This window comes from Amphibalanus amphitrite, unplaced genomic scaffold (assembly GCF_019059575.1).
Source record: "Amphibalanus amphitrite isolate SeventyFive unplaced genomic scaffold, NRLGWU_Aamphi_draft 000773F_arrow, whole genome shotgun sequence".
Taxonomy (NCBI): Eukaryota; Metazoa; Arthropoda; class Thecostraca; order Balanomorpha; family Balanidae; genus Amphibalanus; species Amphibalanus amphitrite.
Window position 1 is genome coordinate 238493 of NW_024882267.1, and position 16309 is coordinate 254801.

Here is a 16309-nt window from a genome sequence, read left to right on the forward strand (position 1 = left end):
ACTGTGACAAATTCATCATCTGTTTCCTACCATTCCGCTCACCCCTGGCATCTAAAGTGGGACTTTAAGGATAGTACACTAACTCACAGGAAATAATACACACAACAATGCATGATAGAACGTTTAAAACTCACAGAACAAAAGTCCACGCAAAACTCACAGGATGGAGTCGACGGAGCGCGGTCGGATGAAGATGGCGATCGGGTACAGCTGCGCCACGTGTAGCCGTTTGATGGCGTTACCGCTCACGTCCAGAATGCAGTGCTTCTTTTGCTGCGAACAGACCGGGACCGGAGGTCAGCGGGGGGTACTGGGGTGTCGGTATGGAGACCTAAGGTCTAGGATCTAAGGTCTAGTCTGTCAAGAGGGCGCAGAAGGAAGCTGGCTAGTTGGAGATGCTTTGCCACAAGGCTATGATTTAGCCAGAAACCCCGAGAGGAAAATTACTTGAGAGCAAGTTACAAGCAGAATTCTTGTCAGGCTTCCACCCATATTTTTCCCTTGGCTGAGTTTGACCACAACTATTCGTTGTGAAGCAACAACATGGAGTCATGGACCTAAATAGCTTGGCCAAGCAGTAACGCGTGTCACGAGGCAGGCACTGTGTAACGCAACGTGAGCACAAACAACTTTGTGCTGTTTTATGTACAGTTGCCATGGCACATAACAGTGTTATCCAAACACTAACCCTGGAGTGTTGCATCTCACTGGAAGTACCCAGCTGCCACACAACTCCTCTGCCAAACTATTTGCATCCTGGCAGACTTTCTCCTCATAAAGCGAAAGCAGACTAATTTCGGACTCCCATCTCACATCCTTCCCGCCTACCGCATACTGTCTGCTCCTTCTCCCTGAACCACGGGTGACTCTCGTGTCTGTCTTCCTCAGGCTAACCTCACAGTCTTCTCGGGCGTGATGGGCTCCTCGGTTTCCCCTCTCTTCCGCATCCATCCCCTCCTTCATACTTTCCTCTCCGCTCTCACTCTTCCCTCTCCCTCTCCCTATCTCTATCTCTATCTCTATCTCTATCTCTATCTCTATCTCTATCTCTATCTCTATCTCTATCTCTATCTCTATCTCTATCTCTATCTCTATCTCTATCTCTATCTCTATCTCTATCTCTATCTCTATCTCTATCTCTATCTCTATCTCTATCTCTATCTCTATCTCTATCTCTATCTCTATCTCTATCTCTATCTCTATCTCTATCTCTATCTCTATCTCTATCTCTATCTCTATCTCTATCTCTATCTCTATCTCTATCTCTATCTCTATCTCTATCTCTATCTCTATCTCTATCTCTATCTCTATCTCTATCTCTATCTCTATCTCTATCTCTATCTCTATCTCTATCTCTATCTCTATCTCTATCTCTATCTCTATCTCTATCTCTATCTCTATCTCTATCTCTATCTCTATCTCTATCTCTCTCTCTCTCTCTCTCTCTCTCTCTCTCTCTCTCTCTCTCTCTCTCTCTCTCTCTCTCTCTCTCTCTCTCTCTCTCTCTCTCTCTCTCTCTCTCTCTCTCTCTCTCTCTCCCTCTCTCTCTCTCTCTCTCTCTCTCTCTCTCTCTCTCTCTCTCTCTCTCTCTCTCTCTCTCTCTCTCTCTCTCTCTCTCCCTGTCCTCACCTCCTCTGCCACCTCCCGCACGCTGGCCACGCTCGTTCCGTACAGGTTGTCGTTGTACTGTCCGGCCTCGATGAACAGGTGGTTCTGAATATCGCGCTCCATCTGCTCCCGAGACGCCACAAAGTGGTAGTCGCGACTGTCCACCTCGTCCTCTCGGCACGGCCGGGTGGTGTCTGAAAAACAGCCAGGTACCGACCGTTAGTGCCAGCCGACAGGAGAATATAGTCTTTTTCGTAGTAAAGTGGCTATCACATATGATCGTTGTTCAACATAGAAAATTATAATTTAATGCGGGAAATGCCGGTCAAGCGACAACAAATAACCGAGGTAGGATCGACGCTACAATCATGACAGCCCGACCCATGCAATTGCACAAGCACAGCTGAGAACGACACCTCATCAAACACATATCAGCAGCTGCAGCACTGGCACATCTGAGGGACTACAGCCCCAGCCCCTTACAACATCCCCACTCCCCGCACCGCCCGTCCTTGCAGAGATCCTCACAGACACCATCCCATCCCTCTGACGTCATCCCAACCCCCACTCACGCGGCACGCAGCTGCCAAAGTCGTCCGGGTACTGCGAGATGAGGTCGTCGTTGATGCGGTCCTTGAGCGGCCCCAGGATGATGACCGGCCGGCAGTAGCTGACCTCGACGTGCTGTACGGGCTCGTAGGAGAGCACCGGCTCCTCAGGCAGACTGCGGTCGTCGCCCTCGGACGTGTTGGTCACGGAGTCTGATGGAGAAGGGGAGGCGGGCGTTGTGACAGCGGCCCATGACACGGCCCTGTAGAGGCTGACAGCTGGAACTCGGGGCAGAGCGAGCTCTGACGGCAGACTGACAGACGGCGGGTCGGGACAGGGACTTGACATTGCAGGAGTTGTAATTTGACAGTCCTACAGAGCTTGATATTATTGCGAGATAAGAAATAATTGAGCCTGACTGAGAAATGCGGCCTGTAGCAGTGTTTAGTGCAATTTTAGCGGACGGCAATATAAGTCCACCTTAGGCCTAAACAGTAAACAAGCCAGCCCCTAGGGCCCCACCAAACACCTCCCGTTAGCGTGTCCCACTCAGAACCCCGTCTGCCCAACAGACACCCTGTGCGCCCCTACACGAGGAGGCGCTATCTGCTATCGACCCAGAGAGGAGCCTGCTCGAAATAGCGGCCGGCGGCGGCTATTTGAGGACACGGCACTAGAAAGCGGCGGCAGTCGGCGTGACAGCAGCATATTCGATGGCCGGGTATTGAGCTGCGGCGGCCGCGCCGGCCGGACGGCTTATAAACGGAACGGTACCATCGCACCACTCAGCGGGAAACAGTGGGCGGTTACATAACAAAACCCTCGCCAGGGCGCTATTTCTATACATGGAATCGATGAGTGCAGACATGTGTCAGCGCGTTTTGCCCTGATCCAGGGAAAGATATACAATATACATTCCAATCAGACCACTTTTTACACAGAAACTGAATCAGATAGGCTCTAAATAGGAATAAACAAGACCTCTTATGCATCAGAATAATTTCATCTGATTATTTATCTGAAAATAGATCTGTTTCCATAACATCAGTAATATTACATAACATAGCAGCAGGCAATCCGTTTGCTGACCCACCGATCCATAAAACACAATCACGGCATGGATTGGAGAGTGCTTCTACCAGTCTGACGCCAACAAAAGAGCACGGCCGGCTGAGGTCCGCGCTTATCGCCCGTTTTACAGCACGAGTTTTCGATAAATCAATGCCTTGGTTGCGGCGCGATTCAAGGTAAAGGTCACAAGAACACTGGCCGAGCTGGCTAATGTTGGTAGCAACGTACGGTAGTGCACCATCCAAATCAAGGCCTTTGGTAAGCACGGAATGTTGAACGGTGTAAGAAACAGAGGCCCTTACCGGTTCAGGATTTTGGAGAGTGCTGCCGCGCTCTTAGGCGCCAAGAGCTGCAGGCCGGTTCCTTAGATCGGAAGGAGGATCAGGACAGGCGCAAAGCACAGGCTGGACAGCTGCAGGCAGGTCAGGTCGGCGCAGGACAGAAAGGTCAACACAACAGCAGTGACGAGCGATGCCAGACCAAAGGTCAGAGGAGCAATCAAATCACAACTCGTTTGAGGACGGGCGAATTAAATCGATACCCAATCGCTTCCTCCATAGTTAAATATTTTCACAGCCCCGTAATTAATGCATTTCTGCTATAAACCTTGAACAATCTGCCAAGAAGCGCAATAATAATTTAGGACCGGTATAACGCGCAATTACTATCCGCCACAGCGAAAAGCTTCTCTGTAATAACCTAGCCCAGCGTTCAGCCCTATAGCATGAACACAAACACATCACGTTGCCAAGCACTCAAGCACTCCATCGCCTCTGTCTGAAAATAAACGGGAAAAGTCGCCTAAAGTGAGCTCCTAACCAACAAATCTTATGGTCGTTCGTGAATCTCCCGGCCTCGCTATCCACTCACGTATCTCCCTTTCTTGCTTCCCAAACTCACGGATTTCGCGGTCGTTTTCCTCCGAGCCATCGTCCGACTTGACGTCCTCCTTCGACTTCATGAACGGGAACTTTCTGGAGAAGGAGAAGTTCTTCTTTTTCCGGTCCAGAGTCGACTGCGGACAGAAAATGTTCGTGTGTTAGTACTGTTCGTTCACTTCTATCTAAAAGCCACCTGAGTTACGCCCTCCCCTCCTCCAATTAAAGTAAAAAAAGCCAGTAGTGTCACAATATGCAGGCTTCATCGTCACGAAGAAAGCATTGTTAGCTGTATGATGAAATAATAGCATCTCATGTGCTTAAGTGGTTGCCCTCCCATTCACCAAAGTATTGCAATTAAAGCGCAGTAGAAGCCCCAGTATATTCTGGTAGGCATCACAAAGATCTGTCGACTCCCAGCTCACCTAAAGCAACTTTTTACTAGGTTCGCCAAGCCTCGTCAACCAGCGGTTAAAAGTAAATCCCCTCTCCTCCCTTCTTCCCATCCCAGACAGCACAAGGACAGCACCACGCGAGTCCATGGACTTCCCTAGCCAAGACCCAAGCAGCACCCAACAAGCGAGGAAGCGAATAACTATTCTCAAGCCTTGGCCTGAGTGAATGGCAACTCAAGATACGTCTCACTGTTTGACACTTCACAGAAGGGGTCAATCTCATCCGAACCGGTTAGCAAATCGAAATCATTTCGCATCTCATCCTTACAGCCGTCAGAGTCGCCAGGGGAAGTTTGGTGTCCCCAGTCCCTGCCCATTTAATACTATCTAATCAGCGTCTGCCATGGCTGCACCCACGGCAGGTCGTATCACGCCCGGTGGGAGGCGGGGGCCGCTCACTACCTATCTTATCGCGCGTCTGACTGCCAGGGGCTGGGGCAGACAGAGTGGCCACCAGCCGACACCCAGACATACCGAGCTGCACACTGCCTCAGGCTGCCATGAATTACGCCACTACCTTTCAATTTCTCAGATCTCCTGCGTCATAAAATAAATAGCAGTGTCGCAGAATGAGACTAAATTCTTTCCTAGACTCAAACGGCCGTGCTTTGAAGCCGGGGGTATAACAGTCAGAAAGGTTGACGAAACCCTAGGGTGACGACTCAAGTCAGGTGGGTCCAACGTGGGCCCATAATAGAATTAACTGGCCAATTTTCTATGGATAGCGACCTGCACTATGTAGAGACAAGGCCTACAAGCAAGTAATCTGGCAGCCTTATGATCGGGCTATGGGGTCCTCAATATCCTGCCAACAGCCGGCAGACGCCACAGAGCTTAGGACAGTCTCAGACTCTCGCACCAAGGCGGTGCCGCGGGGCGGGGCGGGGGGGGGGCATAATGAAGTGCCTGACCTAGTATGAGACAGGCCCGCCCCGCGGATTCTCCGGCCATCCAATTAGATGCACTGCCAAGTGCCGGGTATGTCGGGTATTTAGTGCACCGCGCACGGCGCAGAAAGCCACACCCACCACAGCCCCACGAGCTAAACTGGTGGGTCATTTCTGACAGCAGAGCGACTGGCAGTTTGACAAAAATAAACAATGGCCTTAGAGTCGTTGACCTGTAAAATTGTGCAGAGGCCTGGCTAGAGGGATGCGGTAAGAAAAGACTAATTTGACTTCAAGTACAACAAATCGCATTGCTACAAAGCAAACAAAACAAACAAATACATACGATAGCAAAACGACATATGAACGACAATAACAAACAAAAAGTGAAGCCATTCACTACACAAAAACTTCCCAACGTAAGCAGCAGGGACCGCAAGCAAAACGGTACCATGGACAGAACAAAACTTACATGTTCCGGGATAAACTCACGCATTAGGGCAAGAGTTAAGCGACGCCACAGGCCAACTAAGCGAAAAAGCGAGACGAGATCACTGATCCAGAGGAGACAAGACAAGAAAAGGCAGACAAGACGAGAGCTTGGAATGCAGCCGACAGGGGGGACAGATACAACTAAACAGCCTGAGCGAAAGAGCGGAATGCAGGCAGGCAGCTATCTGCAGTAAGAGCCAGCCGGGGAGAAAGAGTGAGAGAGACAGACAGAGCAGAGAGAGTCACCTCCTCGTCATCGGTGCCCTGGAGCAGAAGAGAGAGCGGGTGCACCGAGTGCCGTGTGAGGGAGGGCCGACGGGCAGGGACAGAGGTGTAAACACTGCATACAGTCGGTCATAAAGAGCACCGACAGCTCAGAGCAATGATATGACTGAGCAGCATGAAGAATATATCTATAGTCTACTTGAGATGTGCTTGTGTAGGCCAGGCAACGATTTGTATTGTCCAACTACATCAATTACCAGAACATTTTCAGACAAAATAAGGACTTAATCGTCTGAGTTATACAATGGTGTGTCAAAATGCCCGTGTTTTCACCTCCATCTAAGTGTCACATACAGCCAATGTGAGCATAATAATAAATAACAGCATGTATCAACAGTGCAGACAGGTAGAAAGGGGAGAATCATACAATGGCTAAGGTGAAGCAAGATCAGCCTGGCGGAGTGAAAGACATACATCTAAGGGTACGTACACTGCCAGACAATAAGAGGCAGAAGTGAGGTAATATAACAAATAGATAGATGATGACAGGTACAAGAATCGTACTGACATGCTGGGGACCGCGTTAATTATATGTCTGTGTTAATAAATTTTGAGACAACATCGGGGAATTCTCCACAGTGATGTGATCAACCCCGCATCATCAAACATTATGAATTACGCATTAGCTACACTACAAACTGGTAGGAAACCCCACAGCTGGGAAACCCCATCACCACCAGAGCCACATTGTACGCAATACTACACAAGGATACCAGACAGTGGGGCTGTCTCGAAAGTGGAAAACACCACTCGATATTCAGAGCGTCGAATATACTCCTGTAACGCTCTTCCTCCAGAGGTGTTAAGGTACAACTCAACGCCCCTAGGTCTCAACTGACGATGGTAAACTCACCATATCGGAGGAGGTCTTTCCGTGGAAGACGACTGTCTTTCCGCGCGCCCTCATCTTCTTCTCCCAGCGGTGACGGGAGGGGATGATGCCCATGGCCAGCTCCTGACCCTGCGGGGTCAGCCGCTTCGCCTGCCACCACTGGTCGTCGCTAGCGTTCGTCACGTGCAGGATATCGCCGAAGGAGAACGGCAGACCGCGCGACGGCAGGCCGTCGTCCATGCGCGGGTCGTAGTCGAATAGAGCCCTGGGCGGGGGAGGGAGCAGTCAGGTCACGTGGAAGCTACAGCAACCCGGGCTGGGAGCAGCCAGAGATCACATGACAGAAGCGGCGGTTCGGGGCAGCCGTCAGTTGTCATTTTAGCGGAGTTATTATGTCCAAAAACACACGTATACCCTGCTTACATAAGAGAGCGACCACTGAAATGCTATACATAATCAGCCTGTTGCACTGATGCGGCTTCAGAGCTACAGGCTAGCCCGGGTTCTCCGATGTTGTAATGATATCTTTATACACAGCACGTCAGGTCAACTAGCATCCCCACCGCGTTTCCCCCTTCCCCGTTCCAAAGTGGGTGTTTCCCCGGCCAATCTAGCCCAGACCGGCGGCGCCAAAGGTCAACACCAATCCATTACCGTCCCACCTACACGACTCCGACCTTCAGCGGTAACCCACTGAACCTGGTCGCCCACTGAACCATCAGGGCCACGGACCACCCCTGGTCTCGTACCGTACCGACTGTGTTCGTTAGCACAGACACAGCCAGGCCGCCCACAGTTACATAATGAGAAACACCGCAAGGTAGCCCGTCAAACGCAGCTAGCCAGCGGGGGTGGTGCTAAGGACGCATCACGTTACATAGGTGACACCACAGCCCTAACCACATGTGACGTAACGGTCCTAACCACACATGCCTTTCCTAGCCACAGACGCAATAGGTCATAACCGAAGAATGGCGGGGCAATATCGCGTTCCGAATTCCGATCCAGAACATTAACGGCGATGGGACAGGCAACGACAAAACGAACACATCGGTCAGTACCAGCACCTGAAATGGCTGACGAAGTATGTTTGTTGACCGTTGTAACGTAGCCTCATCGACACTTAACTAAATACAGGAGCCCAGAGTGTTCTGAGAGTGCCGCCGCACTCGGCACTCACCTGACGTAGAGTGACCGTTTCTGCGTGGTACGCAGAGTGCCGGGCATCATCTGCTGTCTCAGCTCGTGGATCTTGGCCTCGAACCTGTTGTACTCCTCTGGCCTGTACTGAACCACCATAGAGACGGTCTGGCCGGCACCCTGAGGGACGGGAGGGGAGCGTCAGTAACATTGTCGTTAGACACAGTCTGCCAGACTCTTGGGTAACGAAATGGGAGCGTCAGTAACAACATAGGTATACACAGACTGGCTGGCTTTCTGTGCAACAGGGATGGAGGCATTAATTCGTCGTCATTAGTGGAAGGACTCTGAGAAGCGCACCATGAAACATTTAGAACCAGAAAGTCGTCAGGGAAGAGAGCTCCAATATAACGATTAGATTGGGAGCTACAAAGTTAGGTGCTTAACTTTACCTAAGTTGAACCCTAAATGCAAACAACGAGTCAAAAGTCAAGAAAAAATGAAAGAAGGTAATATTTAAGTTTCTGAAACATGAAAAAACATGATACAAGTTACGGCTCACCGTTTCAACCAAATTACGGTGAATTCGCACGCCCAAACATTGTACACAGTTGTCAAAATTGCGTACCTAACTTCCCGGACCAACCCAACTCGAGGCAAGGCACAGTAAAACTTCCACCCTCACAACGCATTGCAATCACAACTCCCATCAATATCATCCTTGCCACACCGGCCTCACGTTCATTGCTATCTGAAACTGTTGAAGCGCCATTCCACCCCCGAGACACATTTCCGGCCAGATCCGGTCCGACACATCGCAGTTTCACACCTCGCTGCTACAAAAGTTACCGATGAAGCCGAGCTCTGCGCAGCTAGAGGCTATAATAACACCACACTGATGGCCGTCGAGGTCCTAGACTCGGGTGGGTGGGTGAATAGGTCTCGTGCGTATCGAAACATCCTCGCTCGCCCACGTTTCCGAGTCAGACGAGCTCAGGAATGTTCATTTCGATGTGTCGAGAACGTGGCTGGGGCGGTGTGAGTCACGGGACCGTTTTAGCTAGACAGTTAGAGGCGCACGTTTCGACAGAAGAGTCGGTGCGCAGAAGTGGATATTTGCAGTCAATGAATGACATTTTATGAATGCAATGGCCATCAGTCTTCGCAGAACTCAGACAGCGAAACTATTAATAACGTTTGTGAAATCTATCACAAACAACCCACAATCTATTTCGTTGAAATTCCAATGGATGTGCTGTTCAAATCATCCAATTTATCTAGAACCACACTTTATCCAGCCGAAACACCCGAAAAGAAGCATACATCAATGTCTGCAACAAATCAGAATTGAAATTGCTAAATCGCCACATAAATGACTCATGTCAGTTTTTCAGCTGGAAAATTTAACCCTTTCTCTCCATCCCTCTCCTTGAGTCTCCTGATCTCCCACATTTAATGGCGGGCTTCCGTCCCTTTTCACCGCTTTCAGTGGCACCCGTACATAAATGTTCACCCCTTTTCGATCTTCCAGCAATATCAACACTCAACAGTCATTTCCTTACTTCTGCGACCTATTCTAAGGACTGTCCAGTGTCCATGCTCCCTATATCCACTCTGTTCCCTACCTTGAGGGCGGCGGCGGCCTGCTCGTGCGTGGCCTTGCTGAGGTCGGTGCCATTCACCGACAGTATCTGGTCGCCGCGGTGCAGCTCCCCACTGCGGTCCGCCTGTCCTCCGGCCAGGATAAACGACACGAAGATGCCCTCGGACTCCTCTCCTCCGACGATGTTGAAGCCCAGGCCCTGGCCGGAGGCTTTGCTGAGCACCACCTGACGTGGCTCCCTGAGAACGGAGAGACAGAGCGGAGTCAGATCAAGGCAAGGAGGGGTTCAGGGAACTGGTGTGGTGGGAAGAGGTCACAGAACATGGCGGGGATGGGGAACACAGTAAGACCGGTGTGGTGATAGACGGTAGACGCGTAAGGTAGGAGCACAGAGCACGGCACGGCGAGAGGGGAGAGGGCTCAGAGAGATACGGGCGAGGTGGGAAATGGGCCACATGACGCGGCAAGACGGTCACTAGGGGACACACAAAGGAGTGGCGTGGTGGGGAAGGGGTTAATTGGTACGTGGCGAAGCTAGGGAGTTGCACATATCAGTAGGTCTCAGAAAGATGTCACATAGTCCAGGAAAAAGGAAAAACGGTTCGCTATGCCTATTAGGTGAAGAAATACGTTCATTGCCCGTCGTAAATAACATCGATCTTGCTGACATATCTTATAATTCTTATGATGAAAAAATATCAACACAGACCAGTCGCAATCACTTGCTATTCTGATTAACTATTCTTAGACGCCAATGCGCTGTAGCCGCGCCTAGGGATCCGACAAAGGCTCTTGATAGGACCAATAATAGAAGCAATACGCAGAAAACCTGGATATAATACAGCCCACGAGAACACTTTGCTGTCTGCGGCGCAATATCGGAGACCAGGCTTCTCTCCTGCAATGTGCGACATCCTTTTGAGAGGACTGGGAAACACAGTCTGTGGGACGCTAGGACCCACTCTCCCCGCCGCGCCGGGTCGATCTTTGGTCACGGACGTGGTGCACAATGCAGTAATGCACACTTGCACCGTGGACCGTGCAAGGAGCCGGTGCACCGCACAGTGCACATGCCAGCCGGAACGGAGCTGGGCAGTCACACCACTTCCCGTCCTGCGCAACCATACGCCCCCCCCCCCCCCCCCATAACCCCACGTCATCCAATGGTAAGAGTCCCGACTGTTCAGCATATATTACAACGTCCACATTCTCTCACTATATCCAACCATTACCACGCAACGATGAGGTAATGGTGGTTACCCTCCTAATAATGGTTAGGCAATGGCTGGATCGATGAGTCGCCATGCTCACCACACTACACGCATCTCACCAGCCCAGACACCGACACCAATTTCCAATATTCCGGTCAGATTCTGCGCTCCCAGGTCCCGTTCAGACACCTAACCGTAGCAGGCAGGCCGCCGAGCGGTGTGCCCATATGCGGCGGTGTAGCACTGGCGGGCGGAGTGGCTAGAGCCCTACAAGGAGCCGGGACTGGACCGGGACCAACTGACGCTCCCGCAGTCAGGTAGATGACGGCGTGTATCGACAGCGAGCGCCGTCACCGTGCGTCGTTCTCGACATGACAAGGGAGATGACCTTCTGTCACCTCCCTTGTCACAGCGCTAAGTCCAGTCCGCGTAGCGCTAAATCCAATCTACAGTCACGGGTCTTATCAGTTATCCCTTAGCTTGTATCACATCAAGATGCCTAAGCTTTGCATGATGCCAATGATGGAATGAAATGATGGCTGTTGCCTGACGCGACAGGCATCACACAGGCCCCGACGGTATTGTCGGTATTGTATCTATCAGAAACGTCACTTCCTGTCGCAGTCAATGAGTCAAACTTCCGTCACATCCGCTCTGCCGATCTTTCAGCGTCCCACCCCCGCTCAAAACTTCTCCATCGAATCCGTATCAACCATTCTTTCCATTAGGATTTCGGTTGTAGGTTGGAGCGGCGGTAGTGTTCGGTTCAAGAGGCATGAATGAGCGTTTCATTCAGCGCCCCCTTGGGGCCAAGAGGGAGGAAAGAGCGACAGAAAGGAGACAGGAACGAGTACTATAGTTAGTGGGTGAAGGACGGGTCGTAGAACGGCAGGGGTGGGTGGAGGGGTAGAGTGAAGTGGTTAGAAGATGCAGAGCGGCGGAGCGGGTGCTAGCAGCGGTTAGTAGACCGGCATGAGATGGGTGGAGTAAAGCGTGTTTAGATTAGCCGAGGGACGGATGGTTCAGGTACGTGGTAGGGACAGAGTGAGAGGCAGGAAAGAGAAGGTTGGCGGATCGATAGAGGAGGCGGAAAATCAGTACCTCGGAAGAACATAACTTTACAAATTATCTCGAAGAATGCCCGAACTTCGCGTCAAAATCAAGAAACTTCAAACAGGCACAGAAAGTCGTCATGGGAAACAACAAGCGTCCTGTTCCTTAACTGCGCAAAAGTCATGCCAACAGAATGTAAATTTTGTTTGGGAAAGCATCTGACCCGGATGGCGGAAGTAACTGACCCACAACGCTACATCCTTGATCCTCGTGGCACGCTAGGATAACGCTGTGGGCATGACAAGTTGTGCAGCACAGCCAGCGGCATTGAGTGGTCAACTAGCGGAGAATGCAGGCCGCAGGGCCGGAGGCGGGGGCGGGCCTCCCGCTGCAGGGCGGCACTGGGTCAGCCGCCGGAGACCCAGAGGGCGGGGGCGGGGGCGGGGGCGGGGGCGGGGGCGGCACTGGTGAGTCGTGGGCGTCACGCGAGCTCCTCCCACCGCACCGGCCAAGGGCGGGCCCGCACGGCACGCGACCGATACATACATCAGTGAGACAGCGCCCTGCGGAATGGGAGAGAGACTGAGTGAGGGTCGAACAACACATGGGCGTGTCACAGAAAACACACGTTGCGCTAGCGGTGGCACCAATGACCACTTTCCAGCTCAGAACTCAGGGTTAGGAGGTCCATTTCCATTTCCACCCAACATGGCGATGTCAACATAGCTAGTCACTGTCGCCATCTCGTTTATAAGAAGGCTCGTCTGTTAGAAATGCCTGCGAGATGACGGACAGTCAGTTTCCTTCATCTTCAGCCGAGGCATACAGAGAGAGCCCAGCCCGGCAACACCCGTTCGCCCCCTCTAACCTCAGGCGTGCCTGGCGACCCTTCCGCGACCAGTCAGAGGTCAGGGGGTCAGGAAGATGCCACTAGTTTGTCCCCCAGAGACGGGACTATTTCTGACCGGGCCCCGGCCGCACCCCGTCGTGAAAGGTGAAAAATGGTTCAGTTTTGCTTATGTTTAGTCTGGAGAAATCCATGAGCTACCGTAACTATTCACTGTTATTGAAAAGAAACAGAACAGAAACAGCTAGGCGCGGTAGTCAGCAGTCATCACGTTGGCATGCGCTTTTTACGGAGAACGGACAAGACCCACCGAGACACACCACTGGCCAAAGACATCTGTTAACACTATTACCCAGCCTTCGCCGTCAGTGTCACTAACCAGCTCACCCCACCCATCCGTCAACACCGTGACCCCGTACCACCACTGACTGCACGGTTCGGGTGCTCACTCTCTGTACACGCTCTCACGAGTCTGTCCTTGCCAGCAGAGCGAGCAGTCACAGACGGCGTGGAACGTTCTGTCCAGCCAGAGGTAGAGAGTCGAGCGGACGGCGAATCCGCTCACTACGCAGCACTTCACGGCGAAATACTTTACTGGGACACTGCGGCTTGTTCCGTGACGGTCACAGACAAGGCCATTGACCAACCACACGGGGTTGAGTCGTGTGTGGGTGGTCAGTGCCGTGCGTAGTTAGTGGTTACATTGAGGCTTGCATGGGTGAGGTCAGCTTGAACCCAGTTTGGTGGATGTAATTGGGGTAGCTCTGAGCCATTGCTGGATGAGGCTTCTTAGAATCGCTATGACGGAGTTTCTTTTGGCCATGGCTGGCATAGTGTCTCCAAGCCAAGTGTAGGGTGAGATCAATTCAAACACTGTTTGACAAGGTCACGCCAGCCGTGTTCGGTAACGTCAGAGTAAGTAATGCCTCTGTCCCGTGACGACCCGGTGCGACCGTCACGTCACCCGGTCCCACGTCGACATCCCGCCCCGTCCCACGGCGTCACGGGGCGTCCCACACGCGCCGTCATTGTCCCGCCATTGTCCACAACGCGCCGGCTGTGTAAAATGGAGCAGCTGCTGTCGTCCGGAGCGCTCTCGCCACGTGAACGCCTGATTTACTTTTGAGCCCACCCCGGAGGCAGTGGCTCGCGGCAGCGGGTGGTCAGACACCGATTTGGTACGGAGGAGATGGTACAGAACCAAAGACATGAATGGTACGGACACGGCCGAAGTAACAGCGCTGGGAGAGAACAGACAGTGACAGAGTGTGCAGGGGCACAGGTCACACGACCCCAGCACGCCGGTGACATTTGAAAGCACTCCCGGTGCTCCCTGCATCCGCGGAAGCCGACGGCGAAAGTCACCGAACGAGGCCGTGTGCCACTAGCCATGCGGCAAAGGACACGTTAGAGTCCCAGGACCGCACCGTCGACAGACAGGGACACTGCGACCGACGCATGAATTCCTGCCCAGACACTCGGAAACACCTCTCATCCATATCCCAAACACCTCCCGCCCGAGGTCACTGACAAGGCCGAGCGCCTACGCTTCGACAGTCTATCTTTAGAGCACCGCGAAAATCATTCAGTAGCGTGCATCAAGTATGGAATGCCATTAAACGAACCATCGATTACATACCATTTCAGCAGTGTTTAATTCATCAAAAGACGGCCAGCGACCCCAGGTTCAAGGACCCGTCACAGACGCATGCTTTCGCAGTCGTTTTTTCACCATCATTCACACGTCCGACCCTGCCCCCATATCATGGAAACTAGTTTTTGTCCGTCTGCCTCTCGCCTCTCTGACGCGGTGAATGAGCGCTCAACGACACCGCGATCATGAGTGGGCAGAGGGGAGAGTTCTGGGGAGAGCAGGGAGAGCGGGGAGGGGTGCGCCAGTCATCCCTAGGTGACGTCAGACGCCAGCGAGTCGAGGACAGACGCCGAGTCGAGCCCCCTCTCCGGCCTCGCCTCAGAGCTGACCTCACCGATCAGTTTGGTAGTGGGTCGCATGCTTCACGAATACCAATGCCAAGCTCAGCTCCCGTGGCCTCCAGTCCAACTGTAATGAATAACGAATATGGTGGGGGCGGCCGGAACGCAGGCACGTCGGCACGGATGTGCGCAGACACGGGCAGATCACGCGCCGAGTCTTATGGCGTCCTATCGGGTACTGCGCACATCTTTGAAGGATAAGTTATGAACCGACATGGCACCGTTCGCACAAATAAGAATATAAATGAGAAACGGATTAATACCAGGTGTCCAAAACGCGCTGTTCTTCTAAGAATACCTCTTCTTAAGCCTTCCGTGCCCCATTCTGCCCACCTCAATCACGCCAGCTTTGTCCCCCAGCCCCTCAGACATCCGGCGGGCGTCTGGTCGTCCAGTGGCGCCGTTCGATCGGCACAGGCTGTCGGTGTCGATGGCTAAACATAGTCGGCGGCCACCTGCAGCGACCGGTGACCTTCTGCTGGCCGATCCTCTGTCCGAGGGTGGCACGACAGGCAGGGTATTGGTGGACCGATTGGAGGGTGGTGTGACCCCGTGGTGGACCGAGGATTGGACGGCCAGCACGGCACACGGGAAAGGGCTTCCGGCAGACAACCATTGTTGCTGCAGCTATACTACAGAGGACCCGGTGAAAATCCTGCGCAGAAGGACTTTAAACTCTTGAAAACATTACGCACTTTAAAATTTACAGCCTCTTGAGAATTCGTGAAACATCCTTGCCTGGTAAGGTCAAGGTTTTAGATAAACAACTCACTCCCGCTGTTTTCTCGGCACATATGCACAACATTTCACAAATGTTTGCGGAGTCCTGTGAGTTTCCACCGCCAAACACGTAGACGTCTCACACACCGATAAGACCGCTCATCGGAACACCGAGCCTCAGCTGATAGTGTCAAAACAGGAACTGACGTAACGCCGCGTGCTATCGTGATCGGCATGTCGAGCACAGGCTACAGTCACAAGGTTGGACAACGGGCACCGTCCGAGAGATGGACGCGCTAATAAACGAGAGTACCTGTACTGTGGGCCTTGTTTGCTCTTATCTTGTTATCTTGTTATTTTTTATTTGTCATTTTAAATGTCATCGTGCTGTCAGTGTTGGAGCTAAGCATCTTGTGTGGCCTGGCTACAAGCAATCAAGAGCTGAAGAAAATGATAAGTGGGAGCTGTGACAAAAAGACGGGGTCAGCCGGTCACTTATGTCGATTGAAGGTCGGCAGTCCGGCGCGTCTTACCCTGCTAATAAGACATGTCGTCTTCCGGTTGTAAAGCGCCATACCTACCCGGCAGCTTTGCGTTCATTGATACAAATGAAGGTCACTACAAAACGAACAGGTTTAGCTGCCGTTTGGTGCTCAAATAACGTCAACAGACGGGCATCCAGG

General features: G+C 52.2%; 1 protein-coding gene across 10 annotated transcripts in view; it reads right to left on the reverse strand.

Moving 5' to 3' along the window:
• LOC122365931 (disks large 1 tumor suppressor protein-like) overlaps positions 1 to 16309 on the reverse strand; it is a 96064-nt gene that overhangs the window by 1653 nt on the left and 78102 nt on the right. For 5 of the 10 annotated variants that reach the window (XM_043337587.1, XM_043337585.1, XM_043337583.1 and 2 more), the window contains 8 exons: positions 9823 to 10039; positions 8238 to 8377; positions 7079 to 7322; positions 6187 to 6204; positions 4129 to 4243; positions 2181 to 2369; positions 1630 to 1802; positions 161 to 273 (listed from right to left, as the gene is read on the reverse strand). In XM_043337587.1, the coding sequence (XP_043193522.1) occupies positions 161 to 273; positions 1630 to 1802; positions 2181 to 2369; positions 4129 to 4243; positions 6187 to 6204; positions 7079 to 7322; positions 8238 to 8377; positions 9823 to 10039 (1209 nt within the window). The remainder of the gene's footprint in view (positions 1 to 160; positions 274 to 1629; positions 1803 to 2180; positions 2370 to 4128; positions 4244 to 6186; positions 6205 to 7078; positions 7323 to 8237; positions 8378 to 9822; positions 10040 to 16309) is intronic. The other 5 variants (XM_043337588.1, XM_043337586.1, XM_043337584.1 and 2 more) reach the window with 1 other exon arrangement.